The sequence below is a fragment of the Dermacentor albipictus genome, chromosome 5 (genome assembly GCF_038994185.2).
Source record: "Dermacentor albipictus isolate Rhodes 1998 colony chromosome 5, USDA_Dalb.pri_finalv2, whole genome shotgun sequence".
In the NCBI taxonomy this organism is placed as follows: domain Eukaryota; kingdom Metazoa; phylum Arthropoda; class Arachnida; order Ixodida; family Ixodidae; genus Dermacentor; species Dermacentor albipictus.
Window position 1 is genome coordinate 103,608,435 of NC_091825.1, and position 25,477 is coordinate 103,633,911.

The following is a 25,477-nucleotide window of genomic DNA, read 5'->3' on the forward strand; positions in this document are numbered from 1 at the left end:
AAACCAACGAATAACACTTGCTGCCTGTCATTTAGTGAAATTTAGCCAGAAACTCCATGCTCAATACCAAAACTCGGAAAGAACGAAACATTTTTTCTGTATTTTACCTGTAAGGAATAGGTACTCATCTATAAAAGTTGAGATGAGTATTCAGTCTCACATAGCATGACTAGAAGACACCAATCACATTACATATCTTTAATTACAACTGAGTGATGATTGCAATAACTAGAAATACAAGCTGCCTGCGAACGGCCATTGGTGTACTAAATGACAATATTTCCTTGCAATAAAGTAATGACAAAATATTTGGCATTCAATAGATTAGGCTAATTATTTTCACATTAGCATACAATTCAGAAATTGAAATGGGGCTAGTGAAGCTGCCAAATTAAAGCTTCCCCCCAGTTATCCTCATCATCACAAGGAGCCCTTTATTATGCATTGATATAGGGAAAATACCTTACAAAGAATCTCAATTCAACCATTCATCAAACATCCCTAGAAGCGAGTCCTGTTGAGCTACAGCAGTGGCTCCCAACTGATTTATCTCAACTTCTCCCCAACAAATTTGGCAGGGATGTGCTCTTGTTGTAAGGGCACCTTAATGTACATAAGTTTCCAACACAAGCATTGGCTTCAGTAAATGCGCAACCTTTAGATGGCACAACATTAGGCAGCTTGTCACATCAGAGGAGCACAAGCAACACCGAAACCTTCAGTCTCTATCAACCGTACACGTGCGTGACACAGCCGAAAGGGTGCTCACCAACTTTAACCTCCTCCTCAGACCGCAGCCTGGAGTCCTGTGTCATGCAGTATGTATTGATCTCATTCTGCATTCGCTGCAGCTTTGCAGCCATGGAGCACAGCTGCACATAGAAGTTGGTGGGATCCCGAATGTGAGACACCATCACTCGCTTGTTGTTCACTAAAATCAAGATGGAAAAGAAAAATGTGATACTAGTGAGCTTTGGTGAAGACAGCAGCACGGCATAAATATATCTGTGCAGCCTCAATAGAACTGTTTACATCACTGGTTTATACAGGAACCAGCAACATGGTTTTTATTTGTGCTATAGGCCAGCCACATGTATGTTAGTGAACAGACATGACAACAGTGACACTTCTGTTACTATTTGCTCTTTAAACAATACTCTTTGCCAAGTAACCTTTAAAATATTGTCCATATATATATTAATCTCGCCTCTTGAGAAAGTGTCTCGCCAGTAGAGTTGGTCCGAATTGATTTTTTGCTTGCATGAATGCAACTGCAACATCATGATGTGTGTTTGCAACAACTTGCTGTGTAGACTGTACGACAAATTGCACAAATTGAATCCCCAGTAAAACTATGTCTTCTGAACACAGAGTGTCTAATTATGTTTTAACATCCTTTTTTTTCAACAAGTAAGCCTTGCATCCCTTGACACCTAAGTATTAGGTACAACCCCCCGCCCCCTTTTTTTTGTGGTGTTGATTGCATCCAAGGCAGCGATCTTGTAGCGATGCCTTTCACTCGATTCTACGCCTCTCTTCCACCTCTAATCCACCTTTGACGGCTGGCTGATTCCAATGATAATGTGGGCAGAGCATCGCTCTAACCACTGATGAAGCATGAAGGAATATAGCATAAAAAATGGCATTGATACGAAATTGCAGCCCAAAAAACCTTTTATTTTCAATGCTCAAACACCGATGGCCATGTGTACACCCCTGCATCAGGAGTACATGAGACCACCGAAATGAAGGCATCACTGCAAATGCATGCACGCAGGCACATACTCCCAACCTATTACTAGTGCTGTTTACCATTTCATAACTATACGTTAACTAGCAAAAGTGAGCACTTCATTGTTAAGGCACATTGTTTTTGTGGCTGCAGGGTATTTAATCAAGGCATGACACAAGCACATACTAAAAAGAGCACACAACTTGCACTTAATGTTTTTTACTTGGTTATGTAAGTGCACTATCTGCCACTACAACCCACAAATTAACAAGAGTTCCTTACGAGCTTCTAGGCAAAGAGAAACACACTGATGTTTAAAGATAAAAAAATTCGCAATAACATTTAAAAATTTTCACCTTTCTTTTAACGAAAGCACAGTGTTTCAGCCGCCTAATCACATCCCCTGAAACCTACATGCCACAATGAGCACTGCAACATCAAAAGCAAAAGAAAAGTCTGTTCAGTGCTAAGTCATGAAATCTCACAATTAAAGAGACACTAAATGCAAATACTAAGTCGATGTGGACTGTTTAAATACTATTCTAGAAACCTTGCAACGCTTGTTTTGCGGCAAGAAAAGACTTAGTTTACGAGAAAATTGAATTTGAAGAGTCCAAATACCGTTTTCGAAATTCACATCTTCTGCCACTCAACTAGGGAAGTGGTGACGTTGCACATACCCTTTGCTGCCGTCGATGAGTAAAACGGGGCGCGACAGGCGGCACTACCGAGATAAGACAGAGCGTCTTCGCCGCTGCAGCTGCTTTTTGGTCAAGTAGGGTGGACCGTTCGGGCAACCCACGACATCACTTGGAAGTTGAATTCTCTGCAACTTGCAGTTTGTGCGAGTTTCACGAGCCAGCAAAACTAGCGCAGCACTACGCTATGATGAAACTGCTGAAATGCGAAAGCGTGGCCCAGGTGCAGAGCAACACCACTTAATTGGTGTTGTGCAGAGTTGACCGAAAACGAAAACCTTCGACCGCCCGCATCGTTGTCAAGGATAATTTCAATGAGTTCTTTTTCTCTAAAAGTGAAATAGAACTGGACAAGTAGCACTTTATTTCGTCTTATAATACAATACAAGGATGTTTTTTGCAACAGAAATTTAACTGAGGAGTGCTTTTGTCATTGGGCAAGTGCTTGAAAGTCCCGGAGGAGTTTCTAATCATGTCCTGCATTTACCTCAATTTCTCGAGTTTAAGGCTCTGTTTGTGATAATATTGATGCTTCAGAGATTCTCAAACACTAATCTATCCCTTTAGCTTGACTTAATATTTGCCTTTAGTGTCCCTTTGAAGGCCAACTGCAAAAAAATTTCACTTTGGCTGATTTTGTCACAAATGAGCAGTACATACCACAAAGCAATTTCAGCAAAGCCACAGGGCTGCGAATTTTCTTGTTAGCAGGCTTTAAACAACACATAAGCAGATGACATGTTCAGCTGGTGGTTGTCACTATGACACAAGTCCCGGCAAGGTGCAGGCAGCCGCGAGCACCAGCTTATCTCAGAGGACATGCCAAGGAGCTGCACACTATGGGACATCCGTCGCTTCTGGCGAGCAATAATGGTGGGTTTTCTTTTTCTTTTCTCTATCTCTCTTTTTTTTTTTTAGTTCGGTGCCAAAAGCGACTATTTTTAGTAAGCTTTTCATGACGCTTTGCTCTTGTTTCAAATGCCAAATTTTGCACGGAGGCTCCTCTTAGCTACACTATTATAAAAAAAAAAATGCTTTTGACACGGTCCGAAAGTTCATTGCAATTGGCCATTAAGTTGCAGAGAAGAGTATGTAGGTGATCACATACATGGTTCTGCTGCAGGTGCCATCTGAGGCAGATCGTCACTCGAGATGCTTGATGGTGCTGGCGACTGCTCATCCAAAGACTGCTTCTCACTGGAGGATTCTGATTCAGCGTCTGTTCCAGAGAAATTGCAACAAAAGTAAGGACAGCACAAGAACATAGTGAACAAAACAAAGCACGCACTGATGCAGTTGATGTGTGGTGCATACAGTAGCACAGCAGCCCACAATATTTTAGTCCTGAAGGGTATCACAAATGTGTAAAGTGCTTGCATTGAACGTGTGTAAGGATGGTATTTTAAGAGTGCGTAATGAAGAATTTAGACAAGGAGAGCTAAGGTTAGGGTTAGTTGGTGGTACATATTAAAAGTACAACCTTTTTACCTGCATAGGTATCACTTGTGTAACGTGCACAGCCTGTAGAATACAACCTGTACTGTATTTCAAAGTAACATGCTGCAATCATTCAATTTATACAACTTTATTGAATTTCAGTCTACCAAACTGGTGGAAGGCTCATCAGTACACATTCTTCTTGATATTGCGCTTGAGTACAACAAGATTTGCTTTAATTTTTTGTTTACCATGCGCTTTCTTTACATTCCCTAACGCACAGTTCAGCACTGCGCTGAACTGTGCAGTATTTATGTAATAAATTGCAGAAGTTTTGAGTGACCCAACTACATACTGTCAGTGGTGCTGGCAGTCTGAGAATTAGGTTAGAAGCTTCTGATGATGTACAAGGTCTTTAATTGATTGACAATAACAAAGTCAGGGGTGCGTGCATTACGCAAGGAAATGAAAAATTCAGATTTTTCACGACTAATTTGGGGGTGCTTTCAATACGAGAGCATGTCCATTATGCGAGTAAATATGGTATATATACGCACATCCAATGCACATGCAACTCCACTGTATTGGTTAATTAAATGCTATACAACAACCGGTAATGAGTACAAAATCTGTTTGTTTTCATCCTACGCCAGGTGTAGTTTATGTTTACGCACCATGAAAGTCACAAGTTCAATATAAAGCTTTGATGGTTATACACTACACTGTTCACAGGTTACGCCAAAATTCAAACCAATTCAGGTGGATGCACAGTGGGAGGTGCTGACACCAATGATGTCAAGAAGACAAAGGTGATCTATGATGACTGCCAAGGAAAGAATGATGAAAAGTGAGTAAACAGAGAAGTGTGACATGTATATCAGGTGGCTGGTGCCACCAGCAAGAAGGGAGACGGGGATAAGATATGTGCAAGTGAACAGCAAGCAGCAGAAGAGAGCACCTCCACTATGTGTAGCAAGAGAGGAAGTGGGAAGCAAAATATTTGTCTAGGGTGAGTCGAGACGTGTGGTTCATGGAACGCCGCCAATGTGAGTTGATAGAGCAGTGGTCGATTCACAGAAAAAGGCAGAGAAGACTGCGACACAGAGATTATGTCAACTCCTCAGTTTTGGCACGAGCGATGGCAGCAGGATTTTCGGTGGCCATTTTCAATGCAACAATTTTGTATTTAGTATGCAAAAAATTATGATAGCCTTCTGGAGAGATGATCTATCGATCTAACTCAACTTAATATTTTCCTTAGTGTCTCTTTAAGGACTATACACCTCTTGTGTCATAGTGGCACACATATACCCAATGGCTAAACCAAAGAAAATCAAAGAAAATTAAAGCAAATCAAAGAAGTTGTAGAATATTGCGCATTACTTTGTTAAGAGGGTGGAGTGCTTTAAAGATATCTACAAGCTGACATACTGTATTTACTCGTTTAAGGTCCACACTTTTTTTTTTCTTAATTTCTTAGAGATGGTGGGCTTTACATGAAGAAGGCTTGTGGCTTCTCACTTAAGCCTCGAACTGTGCACAGACAAACGCAACGCAGAATGCTATGCAGAATAATGCAACCACTCATCTACCAACTGTTATCACTGTTATTGTGTCGTCCTCGACATTTTCACTGCCCTCAATGTTTGACAAGCTCACCTCCCTGGTGCTCTCCCAAGGGTGGTCATCCTCCGTGCCGTCCATTACTATTTTAGATTCTTGTCGCCTTAAGGCTCTTGATGACAGACTCAATGGAAACCTCATGCCTCGTGTTCAGAATCCACGTGTGCACTTCCTGCAGAGACACCCTCTTAGGGCGCCCAAAAGCTAGGTGCAGCTAAATCTGCTAAACAACGTGCTTCAGAGCAGCAGAGACCCTTGAGGCACACTGGATCTATGTCACATGATCATGTGATCATTATCTGGTGGGATACAGTGACAATTACAATGCCATCATTGGCACAACAGTAACTAGTATCATCTAGTAGCGACTTGCAGAAATTCACCAGCATGCAGGTACTGTCTCCGAGATTGGAACGACGCGCTGGTGCAATCCCGGAGGCCGCACATGTGGGTACGCACAGATGCTTAAAATTGTGTTCCAAATTTTCGGACGCCAAAATGGGGTAGCGGGCCTCGTACAAGGGTGGGCGTCACACGAATAAGTCCGGTATGTACAGGCTTTATGCGATGATATTTTGTTTGATCATGCAGAACAGAGGTGCACTCACTGGCACCGCTCTGTTGGTCAACATACAGGGCTAAGTACATTATTTTAATAACCAATAGATAGATAGATAGATCCAAGAGATAGATAGACACCAACAGATCAGGTGCTCACAGGGTTTAGTTCAACAGTCCCCAGAGACCACCACAAGCGCTGTTCTAGCGTTTGAACAAATATTCTGTTACAATGACAAAGCTCCAGTACACATATGAGCCAGAACTCCCATGTATTAGTAGCATTCCTCCTTTGTGCCAAGGAAAAAAATTGTGTTACCTGTGTCATCCTGATCATCCTCCTCGTATCCCTCAGGTAGGTCTTTCACAGACACAAAGGATAATCTGCCAAGCAAGAAAGAACTTTTTAACCAGGACATGCTAACGAAGGCCTTGCAAAACTCCTTTATGGCAAATGCACTTTGAGGAAGAAAAGTAACATCATCTGTAACAAAGGTAGCCTGATACAGCTGCATTAATGGACAGACAACGCTGTTAGAAGGAAGCCCAAATGAATGGTATTGCATTCAGAAAAGTAGCATGAACAGAACAGAAATTAAGCTAAACAATTTAAAAGTCCTATTCATCTGTAGACAAATATCATGCACCTGAAATGTCAATAACTGTTTCACAAGATGACTCAGCATGACACAGTGACAATAGCTGGTAAAACATCAGTCACCATCTTTCAGAGAGCCACATCATATCGCATTTCACGCAACAGTTTCGTTTTTATTTCTGGCAAGAGATGCATATTTCAATGAGAATACCTTTCCAGATGAGCTGATAAACTAAAGCCATGTACAAAAGGACAGCATAACAAAATTTAAGAAATCATTGCTTACGTCAAATACAGAGGCAACTGCAAGAAAATGTGACAGGCTGTTCAGGAATCCTAAAAATAACTCAAAGTGGAGAAGATCAAATCCATTTTAATAAGTAGAACCGGCTGCATTGGCTTCTAAACAAAAAACACAGCTGAACAACAATTGCATTTTACTAGTACTAGTACAGTCAAATATTGTTGCAACAATGTTACATCTAACACAAAAATTTGTTTGTTGTATGTGACCATGGTTATAAGCATACAATGATATCGGCAGGAAAAATTCCAAAATTGGTAACTGATTAACGCAAAATAAATGGAAGCCTGGTGCTTTAGGCAGGACACAGTAAAGGGTCTCCTGTCAACTTTGATTGTCCATTGGGAACTTGCTGATATGTGGCACTTGAACAATGCCGAATTAAAAACATGCTTTGTACTGCAGTTATTATGCAACTGTGCAATCAATGTGATCACACAAGATCAGCACGTTGGCTTGCACGATGCAGTCCAGCCAAGCCAAGTAACTGGCCATGCCACATACACTCATCCAGAGTGTGCCACGGCAAGTTCCTATTGCTAATTAGCTGACATTTTTACTGCTAGAATACATATATTGAGCTACGAGGGACCAAATGTTCACTTCACTGTATTCAATATTGCTTCAAAACTTGCACTTTTGGTTTTGATGAATAATCCTATATAAAGTACTGGAAACCAAATGTTAGATTTGCTTAATTATATGTAATAATTTGTAATATCTGCGTTCATTATTACGTTGTTCGACTATGTTGGTAACAGTGAAATCTCGCTAGCCGTGAGGGAAGAAAGATAAAGAAAACATGCACAATGATGGAAAAGAAGCACAAGCTAACATACTTTCCTGGAGGTGTGAACCGCACCTCACCATGTGACTTCAACAATTCCTTCAGTGATGGATCATACGTGACTCTGGGAAAATTGAAACAATAAAAAAAATTAATAAGGCACATGTTCTGAGCTAGCAGGAACTAATATATATCAACCCCTAAGTGAGGCTCCACTGCACAACGAAAATGTGAAATTTGATTATGGAGCCCCCTCTTTTTTAATGGATGCACAGAAGTAAAAAAAATTTGCGTAAATGCAGTGGCAAAATTGTTATTCTGAGGTTTTAAATGCCAAAACGATTTGATTATAAGGCACACCGTTGTGGGAGACTAAATTATTTTGCACCACCTGGGAATCTTTAACCCTTTAAGGACGATAAAAAAATGACAATAACAAATTTTTTTTTTGCATGCAAATGATTTGTACAGTCATTAAAGCAAGACCATGCGAAAATTTATCAGAAAGACGCATTTTATTAGGGAAAAAATATTTTTTACAGTTTAACAAAGGTGGGCTTCATTGCCAACAAGTGAGTACGAACCCAACTCACGGTGCAAACGATGATCATGTAAAGCAAGACCATGTGAAAAAGTTATCTCAAAAAGGTGAACTAGGAAAATTTTTTTTTAGACTGTAACAAAGCTGGGCTTCACAGCACATATGTGAGTCTTTGCACCATATTTCACTTTTCAACAGCTCCTTGCTCCATCTCATGCTATTTACAACAAGTCTAAAATACACGCATGCCATCTGGAAGAAGCACAAAGCAACGTGAGCTCAAATCACCTTCAGCCCAGCATTAAAAACAAAAAGGCGCTGGGCAAGCTGGTCTCATCATTTGCCTTTTTTGGAAATATGGGCTTGACAAGCTCAGCTCGTGTTCCATCCTTAAAGGGTTCACGTGCCCTTGCCCTCTAATCTGAGTACACAAATATTTACTGCACTTCACCTCGATTGAAATGCGGCTGCCGTGGCTAGGGATTGAACTCACAACTGCAGATCGTCAAAATTTTAAAGCAAACTTGCCAACCTCCTTGTGGTTTGGCAAGTGACATACAGGTGGATGTCAATTTTTCCTTACATGAATGTTCCTCCACCTTGCAGAATTCTGCAGAACTCATGTGCCATATATTTGTGGGTATACAGTCGAACCCACTTATCACAATACCAGTTTTAACAACATAACGGTTATAACAACCAGAAGATACTGCACCGCCAACTTTTGTTTGGTTTTTATGGGGAAATAACCCGTTTACTACAATGCCTCCATGCCACATTATCAATTATAACAATAAAATCTGGCTGCTGGGTGTCTGTGCTGAAAGGCAATGGAATACGAAATCCTTGAAAAGAAGGAACAGTGAAATGAAAGCCGCTAAACGACAGCCCACCACCCTAACTGCCGCTGCGCACTTCTCTGCATCGCCAGCCTTGCACGCATCTCTGCCGTTGCCCTTCCACCCCTCCAAGCATGAAGGGGCTGCGCCAACTGTGCCATAGAATAAAGAACCAACTGACAACTGCGTTGACAGCGCTGTCGCCGCTGCTCCCAGATTGCTGCTCACTGGGCCGATGGGCCCTCATTGTGTGCAATTCTGCTAATGGATTAAGTCGCTCATGCTTGCCTTTGTACGTTGTGTCAAAGTCGTTCTTGGCTACATGGTTTCTCAGCCTCGTTTGACTCGCTGCCAAACGGAAGATGGCTGACCCGCCCGCTGATTGTTGGCAATGCACGACATTGCCGGTGAAAAGAAAGTGCGCAGCTATAGATTTGGAAATGAAGTGCTTCTAACTGATGAGGTGATTGTAACGAACGTGCTTGCATCGGATAGCAACAGTGACAGCCAAGACAGCAGCGCTGATGCGGTAGAGCAGGCTGCCTCAACATTGTCCCAGCGGGAGGCCCTGTAGGTGACTCAGTCCCTCAGGCACTTGTTTTGGTGAGGGACCTTCCGCTGCACTATGTGGAGCACCTGTATGCCTTGGAGGAGGATGTCGCGAAGCTTTGCGTAAAGCAAGCAAGACTGACAGACCTGGGCTTTTCTCGTGCAAGCCAGTGGTGAGAGGCTTGTGGCAATCCCGTCCCAGCATTTCTTCTGGATTTCTCAAGCTAAGATGTTGCCGCGGCAACCTTCCCATGTTTTTTTGAAGGGCACCTTTTGGGGCCACTAAAGCGACACTTCGCCGGAGCTCGTATGTCACTTGCTGCCCATTACCCCTCTTTGCAGTTGTCAGAGCAGTGGCATTCTTGAACGATGACAACCATGGCTTGTTAACAGCACATGATCAGAGTGTGCAGGAAACAGAGCTAAACAGTTGAACGAGTCAAGAGAATCAGAAGCTTGATGGAGAAAGGTGGTAGGGAGGAGAACTCACCTCCCCGCCAGCACAGTTTTTTCGGAACAGCTCTGCCATCCCTCATCTTGATTTTTTTTTTCATGCAGCCCAGTTGTAACAATTATCGGTTATAACAATAGAATTTTTGCGGCACTTGAATGTTATAAGTGGGTTTGACTGTATATGTGAAGCTTGTATGTGCCCCGGCAAAGTTTCATTGTTCCACGTAACATAAACATGCATTGAATGGCAACAGGACAGGACTCACTCGAGGTCAAGCTTGTGATCTTGTAGATCATCCAGAAGGAAGCAAGAAATGTTGCTAAATGACTTCAACCGCTCCACAAGGTGTGTGGCATTTTGATGTGTATTGGTGGAAATTGCAGAGTTAACTTCTAGAAGGGGAAAATAAGAAAAAAAAGAACTCAAATAAGGTTGCATCCAGAACAACTAAAAGAAACGTATTCTTACTACCAGTCACCAGAGCAAATTATTATAGCACAGCTAAATCTCGATATAAGAAGCTTCAATATAAAGAAGCTCTTGATATATAATGAAGTATTAAACTTTTCATAACTTATTGTCCATAGAACACCACACATTTCAAACCTTAATTTAAGGAAATGTAATGCGGCTGCTTGGGCTTGTTGCTATGGCATAGTGGTGAATCATAGCACAGATATACACGACAGCAAATACAAGACGACAGACAAGCACTAACTTCTAACAGAAAGCTTTACTCTCGGCAACCCATGTTTATAGCCGTTACTTATCACACTGCACACGCACAATTCACTCTTAGGAAGGTTAACTCCTTAACTGACAAGTGCACAGATGGTGCACTGACACAATCAAAGCCAAAACAAGAAATCCTATCAGCCTCAATTACCTTGCGTAATATTTGATCAGCGCTTCTGCTGATAAAAGTACATTGAGCAAATAAAAGTTCGCAGCCACACAAGCTGCAGTGACATGCAAGCCAACCATCACCTACGCTTTTCTTGACATTGGGTGTTCTCTTAGTTTCATGCGGCACCAACTCCACTCTCAACGTCTTCATCGATGAAGGCAGTAAATAGGTGAAGGAAGCATTGAATAATCACTTGAAAAGAAACCTGCAATGGTACAGCTATCGCAGCGCGGTTCTCTTCTATCATGTAGCCAGGGGATACAAATTTGGTGCATGCACTGAGTGCACTTATGTCTATCTGTAGCAACAGCATGACTGGCCAAAAACTGGGCAGACCAGGTAGCAGTCAAGCATTGGCATACTCAGACTATCACTTTCAAAGATAACTTTGCAAGATTTTAAATGATTAGTAAGAAGCGTCAACAGGCGGCAGCGCTCTTGGAACTGGGATAAGACAGCTTCCTTTGCCACCGTGATAAGACCGAGCACTTGCCCTTGTGCCAATAATGCCCTTGCTTGTAAGACAATATGTCTAGCACTAGTACAGTGAAATTTCGTGAAAGTGAACATATCTCCGAAAGTAATCATCAGAGAATAGAGTACTTTTTTGGCCAGTGGTGGAATAAAGTCACTTAACTTCTGCCGAATTTATTATTCCATATTTCCACATTCTTGTTCCTTGGCAGTACCCATCGAATTTGAATTATCGGTTGGCAACAAGAATAGGTGGTTTTAGACTTTACATAATATCAATAAAAGAATTAACACAACGCATATTCTATGAGAAAAGTTTAGCCCTAGAAGGATTGAACTGGCTTATTTCTCTCTCTTTCTTCTAAAAGGCTAGACTAATAAAAAGCTCTCTCCAACAAACTTGAACTGAGTAAACGCACTTTCAATTTTTTTTTCGATCCCAGGAAGACTTGTCCCAATGTAATCAGCATGCCAGTAAGATTTGTCGTAGGCTGAAACAAGACAACTGCTTACTAACCCCTTCCGTGCCAGCTATCATCCTGAATTCTGACCAAAATTGGCCAAATTTATTACTGTGAAATCCTTTACAAAAAGCAATGTAGACAATATTTAAAATCACATTTACAAAAGCTCTGTCATTTAGGGCAAAAGTGAAGCTGAAAAGTGTAACAAAAAAAAATAAAAAGCAACATTGACGAGAAAATGAAAACTAAGAAAATAAAAAATTCACCGATAATTACGACGCTCCCCAATGTGCAATTTGAGTGCAGCTCTACATGTGTTTTCATTTGGGAATATATTGAGGCTAGGAATTTGAAAGAGACATGTAGAAGAGTCGGAAATCGTCGAAAATCTGATTTGCGGATCAAGCGCATTGGCTTGTACATGACTCGTCGCTTATAGTGTAATCGCTGGTGTCACGTGGCTTCCAGAAAGTACAACACAATACGCGCCACGTATACAATCAGATTACAAAACAATCAGAAACCATGACAATCGTAACGAGCGCAAACGAGACCAAACCAAGCAAACCAAACAAGCACGAGCAAGAGCTGATGTGAGCAGACGATAGTACGAAACGAACAGTCGCCGCAAGAATGGGCCATTAAGAGCTGTTAATAGCTGCGTTCTAAATGTACTTTCAATGAACTGAGCTCATCCATGGCAAAGAAAGGGTTAAGTGGGGATGGATTACAATATCAACTAAAAATGTATTTTATTTATTTTAATGTCGAGATGCACCAGCATCTATTGCAAATGTCTATACCAAGTGGCAGACAGCCTGAGATGCGCAACAGACAGCGTCTAAGAATGCCATAAACACGCCCCTCCCCCATGACTCTGCCTGGTCACTACAAAAGCTTGGGCAACAACCTATGGCATTTGCTTTGTTATTCGATTTAAAACATATAAATGTATTTATTTGTATAGTCATTTAGAAATTAAATGTCTGTAGTTGCTTTAATATTTTCAATAGTTCAGTATACATCTCAGAGGGTCATCATGGTCGTGATAGTTCCTGCGCAAACACTTGATTTATGTAGGTGCCCAAAAACCACATTTATTGGAGCATGCACAGTAAAAGCCTATGTTTATGGCACAATGAATCACTATAGCGATTGCAACAATGCCAAAAAGAAAGGTTTTCAAGACCCTTTGTGTTACACCAGGTGTGCTTTGCAATGCTGAGCAAAATGGACCACAATAGGATAAGGTAGGCAGTCTTTCAGGCCTCTGCCAAAAGCAAGAAAAGGATGAATACCAACGCGAGTGAAAGAAAGTGTATTAAAAAGGCAATCGAAAGAAAATAATTGTGAATACTATGCACCAGGAGCATTATAGGCCAACTTGTTGGAAATTCGAACTTTAATTCACGTTTTCTCAAATCGCCATTTTCGCTCACGAAGGGAGCATCTCTGCAACGACTGTACTTTCTGAACAGATATTTTTTTGTGAACTGTTCCTGGATGCTTATGCCACCTAATGAAATAAATCAAGTGTGTTGCCAACAAAACTTATTCCTTATTTAAGTCATTGGCATTTAAACTTTTTTTTTACTGTATGAGGTCAAAGCTACAATTATTCTTTTGGTTCAGAACAAAGCCTAGTGCATATAAAATTACCAGAAAAATTTGGAGCTACTTTTGTACGTAAATCTTCCTTCACAAAGAAAGAAATATTAACCCTTTCAGGGGTCAATGACATAAATATACGGCGCCGTCTGTACGTTTAGAACACATGCCAATTTCTTAAGTTTTTCTTTTCTGGTATGGCTGCCACTATGTGGGAATACAGGAAATTTTTTTCTCATGCCTCCCTCTCTCGGTTTTCGTTGTATGGTTTGTTTTAGAGCTAGTTTGCTCCGGCGCGTCTATATACTATCAATCATGCATTGGCGCATGCGCGGGCGGGCGGTGGTTTGGGTTTTGTTTTGTGGGCGGTTTTGGCTTCTTGTGCTCGCAAAACTGATGGCTATCTCGTTACTAATTGCTCAAAGGGCGACCGCCTGTTTTTTGCTCATTTAGTGCTCACAGACGTGTGCACAGAAAGGATGCTGCCATGCGTTCGTTTCCTTTTATTTTTTTGGAGGCTCACGAAAACTCACTGCCTCTGGTTGGTGATAAGATGAAGATTAGCAGAAGTTTGTCACACGTTTTGCTTTTTCGATGGGTACACAACCACACAGTTTTCTTGAGTGCACTCACCTACGCAGTTTGATTAAGCTATGGACGTAAATGTTAGTGTAAGAGCAGGAACACTTGAGACTTGCAAAACATTCTCTTGTGCGCATTTTCTAAGCCTTGTGTATAACAATGCATCAAATTTTAATTAAAAGTTTATTTCCTTTTTTAATTGTTGCTACGTATGAATAAACAGTACACATATACTGACGCAAAATATTTTTTTCTCCCTTAACGGTCGCCCTAGAAAAATTACGGTAAATTTTTTTCAAAATAGGTCCCTCAGAAGAATTGGAATCTGCAATAAAAATAAAATTGACCCTTGCGGGCACATATGGCAAAAAAAATCAACCCTGAGAGGTTTAAAAAAATAATTTTAATATTTGCAAAAATATTCAGTGTTTTCTGTGCCATGTTTACCACACTATTAGATTGCATTTATTACAAACAGCTTGAAAATTTTCACAATCATTTCTTAATAATCTACACAGCTACAGGAAGTTGTAGCTGATTACCTAGGTCCACAATCCATCCCCCTTAAAGATTAAAAAAGAAGCTAAAAGAAAAAAAAGAAAAGAAAAGTGACAATGACAAATTTGCAGATGCATGCACCAGTTTTCAACTATAGGTGCTACTTATGAACACTGTGGTAGAGCTGCTTACCCTTCTGCAAATCCTTGAATTCTCTCATTTTTGATGTCAGATCTTTCAGCTGAAAGAAAATAATGAACAAAAACATCAAAACATGCTGCTTACTAAAAAATAAAAAGCCGGTATTTGGCCATCGTGTGTACTTGTAATGACTCAGTATAGCTGGCTTTTCTCACCTGCTCCTGCATTTTCTCCAAGCACTGTTCATTAACTTTCTTGAGGTCCGTTAACAACTGGTTTGAGCTGCACAGAAGATACAAAGCAATTAAACAAGACCAGCAAATGGACAATAAAACAACAAAAGTCTCAATGCAAATTTTAAGATCTTACAGTTCTTAATATTAGTAAGTTTTAGGTTTTCAGTGATGGAAGAAACATTTTAGTTATTGGAGCAGATTTCGGAACAGAAAAAGAAGGCTAGTTTGGAGCAGCTTTTGGCATTTTTGGAGCATATGGCAAATATGTCACAAACACAAAAAGAAATTATGGCATTTTACAGGCCAAAACCACCATTCCATGCTGAAGCACACCATAGTGGGAGACTCCAGAATAATTTGGAAAATCAGGGGTTCTTCAATGTGCGCCTAAACTTAAGTACATGGGCGTTTTTGCATTTCGTCCGCATCGAAATGCGGCCTCCGTGGCCGGGATTTGATCCCATGACCTTGTACTTAGCAGCCAAACACTATAGCCACTAAGCAACTACAGCAGGCACTCCTGGAGTTAAAAGCATCCCCAAAACGTCTCGTGAATATTAATATTTATTATGAAACATAGTGCACATACAACAATCAATGCAAATTGCAAGAAAAAGACAATTAAGATGATGGATGGTTATCGAACTTGCAGTAAAATGAGCTATATATTTAAAATAGTACTTGTAGCGCCATAGGCACAGTGGAGAGAGACCATGCGCCCATGTACGCTGTGAAAAATGCCTCGGCAGGCTCGGCTGCAGAGGAGGCTATGATTGGCTTCACTGCATTTTTGAAAACAATGATAGTATGCGTGTAGTGCACGCCGATGGACGCGCCACTGGTGACGGCCTTGCACACAATTCTCGGGAAAGGAGCCAGCCATGCCCCTTAGTTTGCTGCGTCGTTGATCGGGCTTCTCTGTCTTATTCACGCATTCAGAGAAGAATAAGCAACACCCTTCGCATGTTTGGGGTGGCCAAAGCTTCAAGGAATGTTGAATTGTTGCATGATGGAGGGCTCAAATACTAGCGAAAACGTGCCAGATACGGTTCTAATCATTCCCTGCAATGCCTCATCAGCAGAAGCAACAGTAGAATGGATTATCGCCGTTCAGTGGGAAATTTCTTGTTCTCATCCTTTCCTTTGTCATGTCGGTGTTTTTTCCCCTCGACCATAGTTAGGCACGTAAGCGACGAAGTTCGTGCGCAGTGCAGCATGCGGTTTAAGAACATGTCGCTAAAGTTCGGAATGCCGTTTACCATTTATATTGTTTTCCGCTTCTTTACCGCGTTGCGCTAGCTGGGCAGCACGAATGCACGAGCGCATTGTGTTGTATGTTGACGCTACTGAAGTTTGAAAGAACTGACATTGTTGGTTTTATGTGGCCCGGCAAATCCTCACACCAGCTGTCACGCACTTCATGTTTTTACATCTGTTTTATGCGTGGCTTCGTACATGTTTAACTGTTGCTAGTTGCTTCACGCATAACTCTTATTTATTCTTTTGAGCTGTGAGGTTTTCACCCTGCCTCATTTGTAAAGGGCATAAATCACACTGTGTCTTATTGGAATGATGCCAAGCAAGTGCTTGTTTCATTTTCATTTCATTTATTTTTCCCTTAAAGGCCCGAAGGCATTACATAAGGGGGGAGCAAAATCAAAGTCAAAGAGAACAAAATTTTTTTTTTTGACAAAAGAGAACAATAACAAAAAAAGAGTATGTAACAGTAAAATGTTCTTGTCACGCGTATACAATGCAAAGTAAAATTCACGGGATTGAAACACGAGAAAAAAAAGAAAAAATATAGATATATATATATGAAACACTCAATGAATACACGAGAAAAATACAGTGAAAAAGGAATCACAAGGGAAAGAAGTAAAAATAGAAAATAATCAGCTGTTCAGAGTGCCGAATTGAATATGACAGGAACCTTTGGCCCTCATGAAAAATGGTCATTTAGTTTATCCCGGAATGTTTTGCGGTTAGTGCATGATGCGATGGTATTTGGCAGGCCATTCCATAGTGCTATCGCGTCCGGAAAAAATGATGACTTTAAAGCTAAGGTGCGACAGTTGATGCGTGCGATGCTATGGTCATGGCTTAGGCGGCTAGACGTCCAGCCGTTTAACAGACGTCCAGACGTTTAACAGCTTTATTCTTTTCGCCCGAGGGCATCTTAGATATTGCGATTTTTTGGTAAATGTGTTTAGAAAATAGGTAGTTAGGGCGAGAATTGCTAATAGTTTCTGCATATGGTATTCTTGTTCCATTTTTCGCTGAAAAGTTCGCGTCACATTTGGGAAGTCATCACGCCTCAATGCTGCCTGAGCAGACTTAACACGACGAGTGATTTGTTTGTTTCACAACGTAGTCTCTTTCTGCATGTGAATTTTGTACTCAACTGAATTCTTTCTTATTATGCTTACGCCACAGAGGACTAAACCCTGTTTTGCCACCAGCACTTATCTAGTTTGACAGGTGCTGCTCTGCCTTTAAATATGTCATGTGTCATCTCTCTCTAGTGAGTAAAAACCAAACAAGCTTTTCATGTGTACTAATAGACGAACCAAATCTGGAGGACTCTCTCACTCAAAACTGTGACCCACTGACTTGGCTTCCTTCTAGCATATGCAGTATAACAAAGTCACACCAAAAAAGGAAGCACATAGTGTAAATCATGCTATTAGCTTTACATGGACTGGCCTGCTGCAGCATTATAACTGTAACATTAAAGGAAAGTACTGAAAAGTTGGTCAGACTTTAGCTTTGTATGTTTCCAAGCAGCTCCCTCGGGGAAATTAAAATTGCAAGAACTGCAGCGGGAACGGCAGTTCATCAGCGTATGTAGTAGAATTGCATCGGCGGTACAGCACTAACACGCGCTCTTATTAACCCATGCACTTGGTGACTTCGTTGACTAGTGTATGCATTTCCATCAATAACTTCACAATTACTCTTCTTGAGGCGACTTTGACTGCACTTATTCGGCGATGTCACATGTATTAATCTGCAAAAAGATCACGACAGGTGCAGACATCAAAACGTGCGGATTTGCTTGACATATATATCTGCATTAACGAGGGGTGCTTATTATTGACGTACAGAAGCAGCATTACGGCAAGGGTAGAATTAAAGAAAAGAAATGATAGAGACACCACATTACTCAACAAAATTTAACGGCTAGTTAACATGAGCTCCACTTCTGTAAATGGGGTTCATGGCGTTTGTCTACGGGATGCGCTTGTCACATATGTGGACCGGGTTGTCCCAAACACCGGTAACATTGTGTTCATACCTGCTCCCACAGAGGCCAGCATCTTCCCTACAGCTGTCACCGCAGAAGAAGCAGTCTGGTACCCAAGCAAAGGAGAAATTGCAGCTGCGAACTTCAGCCATCCTTGCTGCAAAGCGTTGTCGTATGCTACTGCTCCCTAACATACTGTTGGAATCGCCCGCTAGGTGGCTATCAGTGGCACCTCTATAGGTAGTGCACTACGTGTACACAGTTTCTTAGGGCTCAGTTTCTTTAGGGCTCACCAGTTGGTCACCAAGTCCTAGCGCCATTTCAGAGCAGGTCCGGAGCAGTTACTAACAAAAATGACAGTTTGGAGCAATTGGAGCAGCACTTCCATCACTGGGTTTCGTGCACCATAAGCTAGGGAATGCAAGCAGAGCTTGGAGCTTTGGGTATGCAAAGATGCTTAGGTGCACCATTTCTAAAGCTCACTGTTCTCCTCTATACACTAAAATGGCACAGTACCGTACCTTCACACTCTTCATTTGCCTCCTTGCTTATTAACTTGCCCCTTAAAATTACAACCCTTAAAAAAAGTTGCAGTTTTGCCCGAAATGCGAAGCATCGATTGCAATAGCAAATTAGTAGACAGCTATATGAAGTAAGGATAGTACTTTTATCAGCCATATAAACTTGGAGACATTCGCTTACCAACGTAATTAATATGCATGGTGTCAGTGCGCACACTCGCCGTCAAATGCTGGTGTGAGCAAGCGAGGCAGCTGCAGCCAGCAAAGTGAGCATGGTGTCTGTCACTTCAATGCAGAAACGGTGAGAACACAGCGCTCACAAAGGTATGAGCAGTCTGCAAATCTTTTTCAAGATACGGCACGCACGACCGAGCACAACCGTGCAAAGTACGCACTTGTTGGCAGAGTCAATGCCCCCCTTCTCTCTTCCCGCCCACACTGCCTCCCCTCTTTGCTCCCATTGCGTGCGAGATTGAGCGATGATCGTCAGTTCCCCTTGCACCAGGTCACAACATACACAGCTACTGCAGGAGCACAACGCCGCCAATGCTGCTGCCGCTCGCTCCCTCCCATTCCCCCACAGCCTTTATCGCGACGGAAGACAGTGCATTTGCTCTCTGCTTTCCTACTCCGTGCGTGACAGATTGAGCCACGAGCGTTGCCTTCCCTTGCATGCTTTCACTCGCACATGCAGCATACGACGTGTGGTGATAGTATTATTGATTTTGGACTTTATAGGAACATCGCGGCAACAACGGCAAAAATGCACCTGGAGTGTCCATATAACTGCTTTCGCAATAACACAAAACACATATGAAGTGTGCCACTCTACTAATGTGGCAGTGACTTCATCAAGTGAAAGACGACCTATATCTGCCAACTTCTAGGCCTGAGAATTAAAGAGACCTGTGTAGGAGAGAGAAACCGTGTAAAGCAACAAAAAGCCACTGAACAGGACACACCATTTATTTGAACCTATTTAGTCTGTGGGGGTTCCACTCTGCATGCGGCTAGGGCTGAAGGCGAGCTCCGGATCTAGCCCCACGCAGACGCTCCGCGGTACATCCCAACATGTAGCGTGGGAATCGCGGCTACGTCGGGTTCGAATGAATAGGGCAACCAGTGGCATCAACTGCAACAATGTTTATTGCTACAAGCAGAACAGAACACTGGCAAAGGGAAGTCCTCTCTGTCATAAGTAATAATAGGTCGGCCTCGTTGTCCGGGACAGTCAGGCAAACGAGGTCACTCATGGGTTGAGGCAGGTACTCCAGTCCGGCAGGTTAGGGGTCCGGCGTCAGAGAGGGAGGGTCTCCCCCGGTGGCGCTGTTTTGTATCTTTTTATCTTTGTGAGGGGAACGTCCTCCTCGTACGTCAGCTACCTTCCTGCGAGTCGGGGAGGAAGGGTGCGGGCTCTTCATGAGAGCAAGGGAAAAGCAGGAGAGGGCGTAGTGCGCCTCTCCCGTGTCTATGCTCTTAATGCGACCGCAAAAATGCGGAGGAAGATGGGCGCGTATGCTCCCCACATCCTCCTCCACTTAAGAAGCCCCCCGTACGTTGATGCTGGCACATAGGCACGCCTGAGGGGTTCGGGCTCCCGTTTGCTAAAGTTCCCGCCAAGGTTTGCCATCAAGGCAGCGTTGCACACGCCGGCTTTGAGCGTCACGCTTGCGTTGCTGTAGCTCTCAGCTGGCAGATACTTGATGCCGACTCGAAGGCGCCCAGTCAGCGGCAATGCTCAGGCTTGCGAGGCAGGATCGTAGTCTGAGCTCGAAGGCGGCTCTCCGAGCTGTGCCCCAGGTGTCGGCTGTGCAAGCTTGGAGGTCGCTTGCTGGGCACCGGGTAGTGGTTCGTACGGCTGCTTGGCCAGCTAACAAGCATTAGTCTATGAAAGGTGCAATAAATGCCCTTGTGATTGTTTGCACTACTGTGTCGTCATTCCTTTGTCCCAAGAGCACGTGTGAGAACTCCCACAAGTCAACGACCGATATTCTGGATGCTGATTAATAATTCAGACACCGGTGCCGCATCCTCCATGGAGCCAGTGTACAGACCTTTTACAGTGCCGTTGTATGGGGCGCTGCCATCTTTGAACCCCTTCTAGAGCAGAGGACGTGAGTAAATGCAGAAAAGCGTTGTTTTGACTTCTTAGTAAATTATTATTTGCCAGTGCTGCAATGCTTTCAACTGAAAGCACAAAGTGAACACTAGTGCTGGTGATAACTTACATATTACCTTATTTTAGCCAGAGGGAGGTGAGCAAATACTCCAAATCAGCGTGTGTGCGTTCTCCGATGAAGCGATACTTGACTGTTCATACTTCCTCTCATTCTGTTGTCTCCGAACAGCAAATAGCTCTTACCACCCCATTAATGTGTAATCTGTAATGAGGGCGGTTATCTATGAGCAATCCGTCAATAATATTGCTTTCACTTCCATTAAAAATGTTTCTCCATCATTTTCACTGCCTTGCAGCCATAGGTTCTTCTCAACATGCAAAAGACTGACAGTCCTTGGTGATTCATAAGCAGTGAGAACAGTCAGATCTATATATACAGTGAAATCTCAATATAACGAACTTCAGGGGACCACGGTAAATTGTTTTTATTCTGAAAGATCGTTATAGTGAAAGCAGCAAAATTAACCATTCCGCACATCAACCCACCAGTTTATAAGTTGTCACTATATGAGCTATCCATAAAAATGTCGCTGTTTGCTCTCAGCATGCGCTGTTTATATTTTCCATAGATTCTGCCACCACGCACCACCGAAGCACCGTTTAATAAGAATGACGCACGCAAAACAGACACTGATGCCAAGAAAACTACCCACAAAAAGGTAGCTCCATGTTAGCTCCATGTCGCTCTGTGGTGTGTGCGTCTCTCTTCTGTGTGTCTCGTCAAAATGTTGCGCAATCCAACCTCTAATATGCCTTCAAAGAGCAATACTTCTTGCTTTCTGTTTGTTTTTCACATTTCTTGCTGTGAACACTGCAACTGTCTCGCCCGAGGCAGACACCTAAACTACGTCAAAGCACAAGCGCGTAAACGACACCGTCTGAAAAGAGCAAAGTGCAACCGTATGGCATCTCAGTGAATATGGGGCTTACATTTCACTGCTCGCATAGCTAGTACGGCCGCAGAAAGAAGCGCGAAAGAAAGAGGTGTGCACAGAAAGGGTAAAAGAAGGAAGAGACGCACCTCCAATGCTAGGCGACACTTTCCTGGGCAGAGCATACGCTCGCAAAACCTGATGTGTTGTCGCCTTCACTCGCCCACTTTCCTTTTTTCTCGGGTGCTGTCTCAGGTTTTCCGAACCCATGCACTGCGACATCCGCTCTCTGCACCTTGTTGTCTGCTAGCCTACTGTTTCGGCTGCCGCGAAGGATACACTGAAACCTAAGAATCCCCAGATTTCGGAATATTAGTTCGTAGTACTGAGGTGATGCTAACATCACAGGGAAACTGAATAACGATCGTTATTCTGAAAAGTTCGGTATACTGAAGTTAGTAGTACTGGAATATTTTTACATTAAAACTATAGGAAGACATCAGGGGATTTCTGAAAACTTTGTTAATCTGAAAAGTTTGTTAATGTGGTGTTTGTAGTAACGAGGTTTCACTGTACGCTATTGTTATATTAGCTTATCTGACACCGAGTTAGCCATTTGGATAAAGAAAAAAGGATACAAGTAGATAAAAATTTGAGCTTAAAGTAGCTTTGAGCTTCAATGCAGCTTCAGTCGGTGAAGGACATTTCATTGTGCTTTACATACAACAACATTAGTTTATGAAAACTGCATGCGCAATCCACTGCGATTACACACACATACGAGCTCCGACTGGCTGTCTCCTCCTGTTAATAAAATGTGCATTACCAGACGTTAAATGCGACGCGATCGAAAGAGCATGCACGAAAAGACACTCAATCGTTCCTAGTTCACTTACACTTGCAGCTGTTCATATCGCATTATTGCCCGAAGGGTACTGTCTAGACAAAACACAAGCTCAGTGCTGCAGGGTACACCGATATCGCACAGTGTCAAAGGATACTTTTTCAGGTGTACCAAGCCACACTTTGCTTTATATGTGCAATATGTTATCGTGTCCAGTCAGAAAAGTTAACAGAAGCCCATTCTTCTTTTGAGGCAATTCGGGCATTTGGATGCAATCAGAAGGCACTCAGCTGCACTCAGAAGGTGTTGTATGTCATTGGAATCGGTAGCGCCATCTCATTTACCCTCTGGTTTCGGATGTCGAAGCCTTTCGTTGTTAGATCTTTACGAGTCTTTGTCGTGACTGCAGGGTTGAAACAACACTAATCGAGGCCACCACTGCTGCCATTTTTATAACCTCGCTGCCTTGAACCACCACCCTCGTTTGCCGATCTGTTGGCAGCCATAACCACCACGGCCGTTGTGCAACCTGTTACACTAGGCTTAGCTGCTTTGACATTCACTACCAAGCTTCTGGCTATTCGATGCCATGTTTTTCATTGAAAAAATTTGCCGCTGTGAGCAATGGTGCCGCTTCTGTCTTTGTCATCCTTGCTGGTGGTTTTGAAGCACGGAAAGCATGACAGGTCTAAAAAGCATTGCATAGTGCCGGTTCCCAAAAGTCAGTTTTGCTGCAATACAGAGATGTTTCGCAATCAAGCATGTGCAATGTATTGCAGTGAAGCACATCAAGAGTGCGAAATGGCCACTGTTGCAGGACATAGTATGTGTTCCGTAATTATACACCCATGCTACCCGCCATCTCCAGCCACAGTATGCACACTGAGATGCATAATAAGTGTGCTGGCAGGCCTTTATAACTATTTTGGACTTGGTTGTAGCAATTTGAGCCCTTCTGAGGCAAAGGCATACATTTGTTTTTTTTTTTTTTTTCGGAGAGTCAAATTTTTCAGACGTTTTCGTGGTCCTTAGGGAACCCAAAAATCAGACTTACTGCACTTTCATGATAGAAAAAACTATAATAAACATAGCCCCTGAGATCACCTACATGCCTCACACCGTCACGGGCACCTGCGTGGCCCTGATCTCAGAGATAGCGTATCAGGCCACCTATCCAAAGCACTGCATTTGGCAAGGGTTGCAACGAATTCAGGGGTGGCAGCATAACAGTAAAACCTTGTTAATTCAGATTTCACAAGGCCAAAAATTAACATGGCCAAATTAACCAAATGTCGAAATGAATGGGCAAATCCTGCTTCAATTTTGCACTACAGCAGTGCCGAAGCTGCAATTATCATCTCGTGACTGACAAGCGCTTGCAGCAGCAAAGGCCTCGCGACTTCCTTTGCAGTGTGACTGCAGTGCAAGACATCTTCATCCGAGATATACTTTCCACTACTACCATACACATCCCAATTAATTTTTCACCAGGGAGCTGGTCCGCAACAGATCATCCATCCATCGCGATATACTCAGCAAGTTTGATAAAAGTGTTCGGGCCACAGTAGGATCGCTCTTCCTCCCCGACAGCTTACACCGTGTTTGTTACTTGCACAGGCATTATACCGAGTGAAAACAAAACTACTGTTTGCCACAAATGCTGCGGACAACACCGCGGTCGTTATCAACATGATCACTGCTGGCGACCATGCAGTTCTGAAAGCCCGCGTTTAACCGTGAGCACCAAGTCAAAATGAAAGCAGTGTTTGTCAAAACTGCTGCGGATGAAACTGTGGTTGCAATCGACGTTATCATGGATGACGACTACACAGTTCTGAAGGCATGCCATCAACGCTGTATCATGCTCAGCAGTAAACGCAAGAATAAGGGCTGTAAAGACACAAATAAGCACAAAGCATTTCCCCGACTGTCAATCCTGCAGGATTTTAGGTGATGACTCTGGCGACGCAGACTCCACTGTTTCAGTTTGGTTGCACGCTAGCATCGTGTTTGCTCCTTTTGCATCGCCCACTGCAGGCGCTCTGCACTCGCTGCACTCCTAGGGTTGTCGGAAAGAACTGGTGTGAGCACAAATTCGTTCAAATTAGCGAGTGTGATGCCAATAAAAATTCTCTTTGCAATGTGGCTGAAATAGAAGCTTTACTATTCCGTTACAGCTGCCCAATAATGTGTCAATTCAGTTAATACACTTTGGGTGGCTACACCAACTGTATTTTCTTTTTTAATGCAGCTGGACCCACGGCTGTCTTCTTTAATGAGAATCGAAGTCAGATTTCTGCTAGATTATTTCCTCAGCTATATAACAGTGCAAAACGGTCAATATCTGCACTGTAAGCATAATGGGGAGAGTTCACAGGTATATGCACACCGCAATTTATTTTCACAAATAGTGCTTCTCAGTAAGTGTCAGGGCTATTTTTCGGGAAACATCGAGTTGTCTCCGTACAATCGGGAGAAGTGGAGAAAAACTCAGGAGACCCGCAATCAAATCGGGACAGTTGACAGCTACATATAACAACCTGATAATTCCAAAATTACACAGCATACACTCTCCTGTAAGCAAGACATGTACAGCCTCCCGCATTTTTAGCTATATCGCGCAAGAGCACTATAATGTTCTCGTGCGTCATCCTGAAGGGAACATCATTATAGACAAGGCTAGTGCTTAGTGCACCTGAGAGTACTTCAGTGGGTCTCGCTGATTATCACCGTTTTAAGGCTACAAAATGATGCGTGATGGACGCTCGCATGACATAGCTAAAA

General features: G+C 42.7%; 1 protein-coding gene across 3 annotated transcripts in view; it reads right to left on the bottom strand.

Annotated features, from left to right (window-relative positions):
• Positions 1 to 25,477, bottom strand: part of qin — a 100,182-nt gene that overhangs the window by 56,327 nt on the left and 18,378 nt on the right. For all 3 annotated transcript variants that reach the window (XM_070538649.1, XM_065437058.2, XM_070538648.1), the window contains exons 10-16: positions 15,010 to 15,076; positions 14,846 to 14,894; positions 10,386 to 10,512; positions 7,790 to 7,861; positions 6,368 to 6,432; positions 3,539 to 3,649; positions 770 to 931 (exon numbers count right to left, since the gene is read on the bottom strand). In XM_070538649.1, the coding sequence (XP_070394750.1) occupies positions 770 to 931; positions 3,539 to 3,649; positions 6,368 to 6,432; positions 7,790 to 7,861; positions 10,386 to 10,512; positions 14,846 to 14,894; positions 15,010 to 15,076 (653 nt within the window). The remainder of the gene's footprint in view (positions 1 to 769; positions 932 to 3,538; positions 3,650 to 6,367; positions 6,433 to 7,789; positions 7,862 to 10,385; positions 10,513 to 14,845; positions 14,895 to 15,009; positions 15,077 to 25,477) is intronic.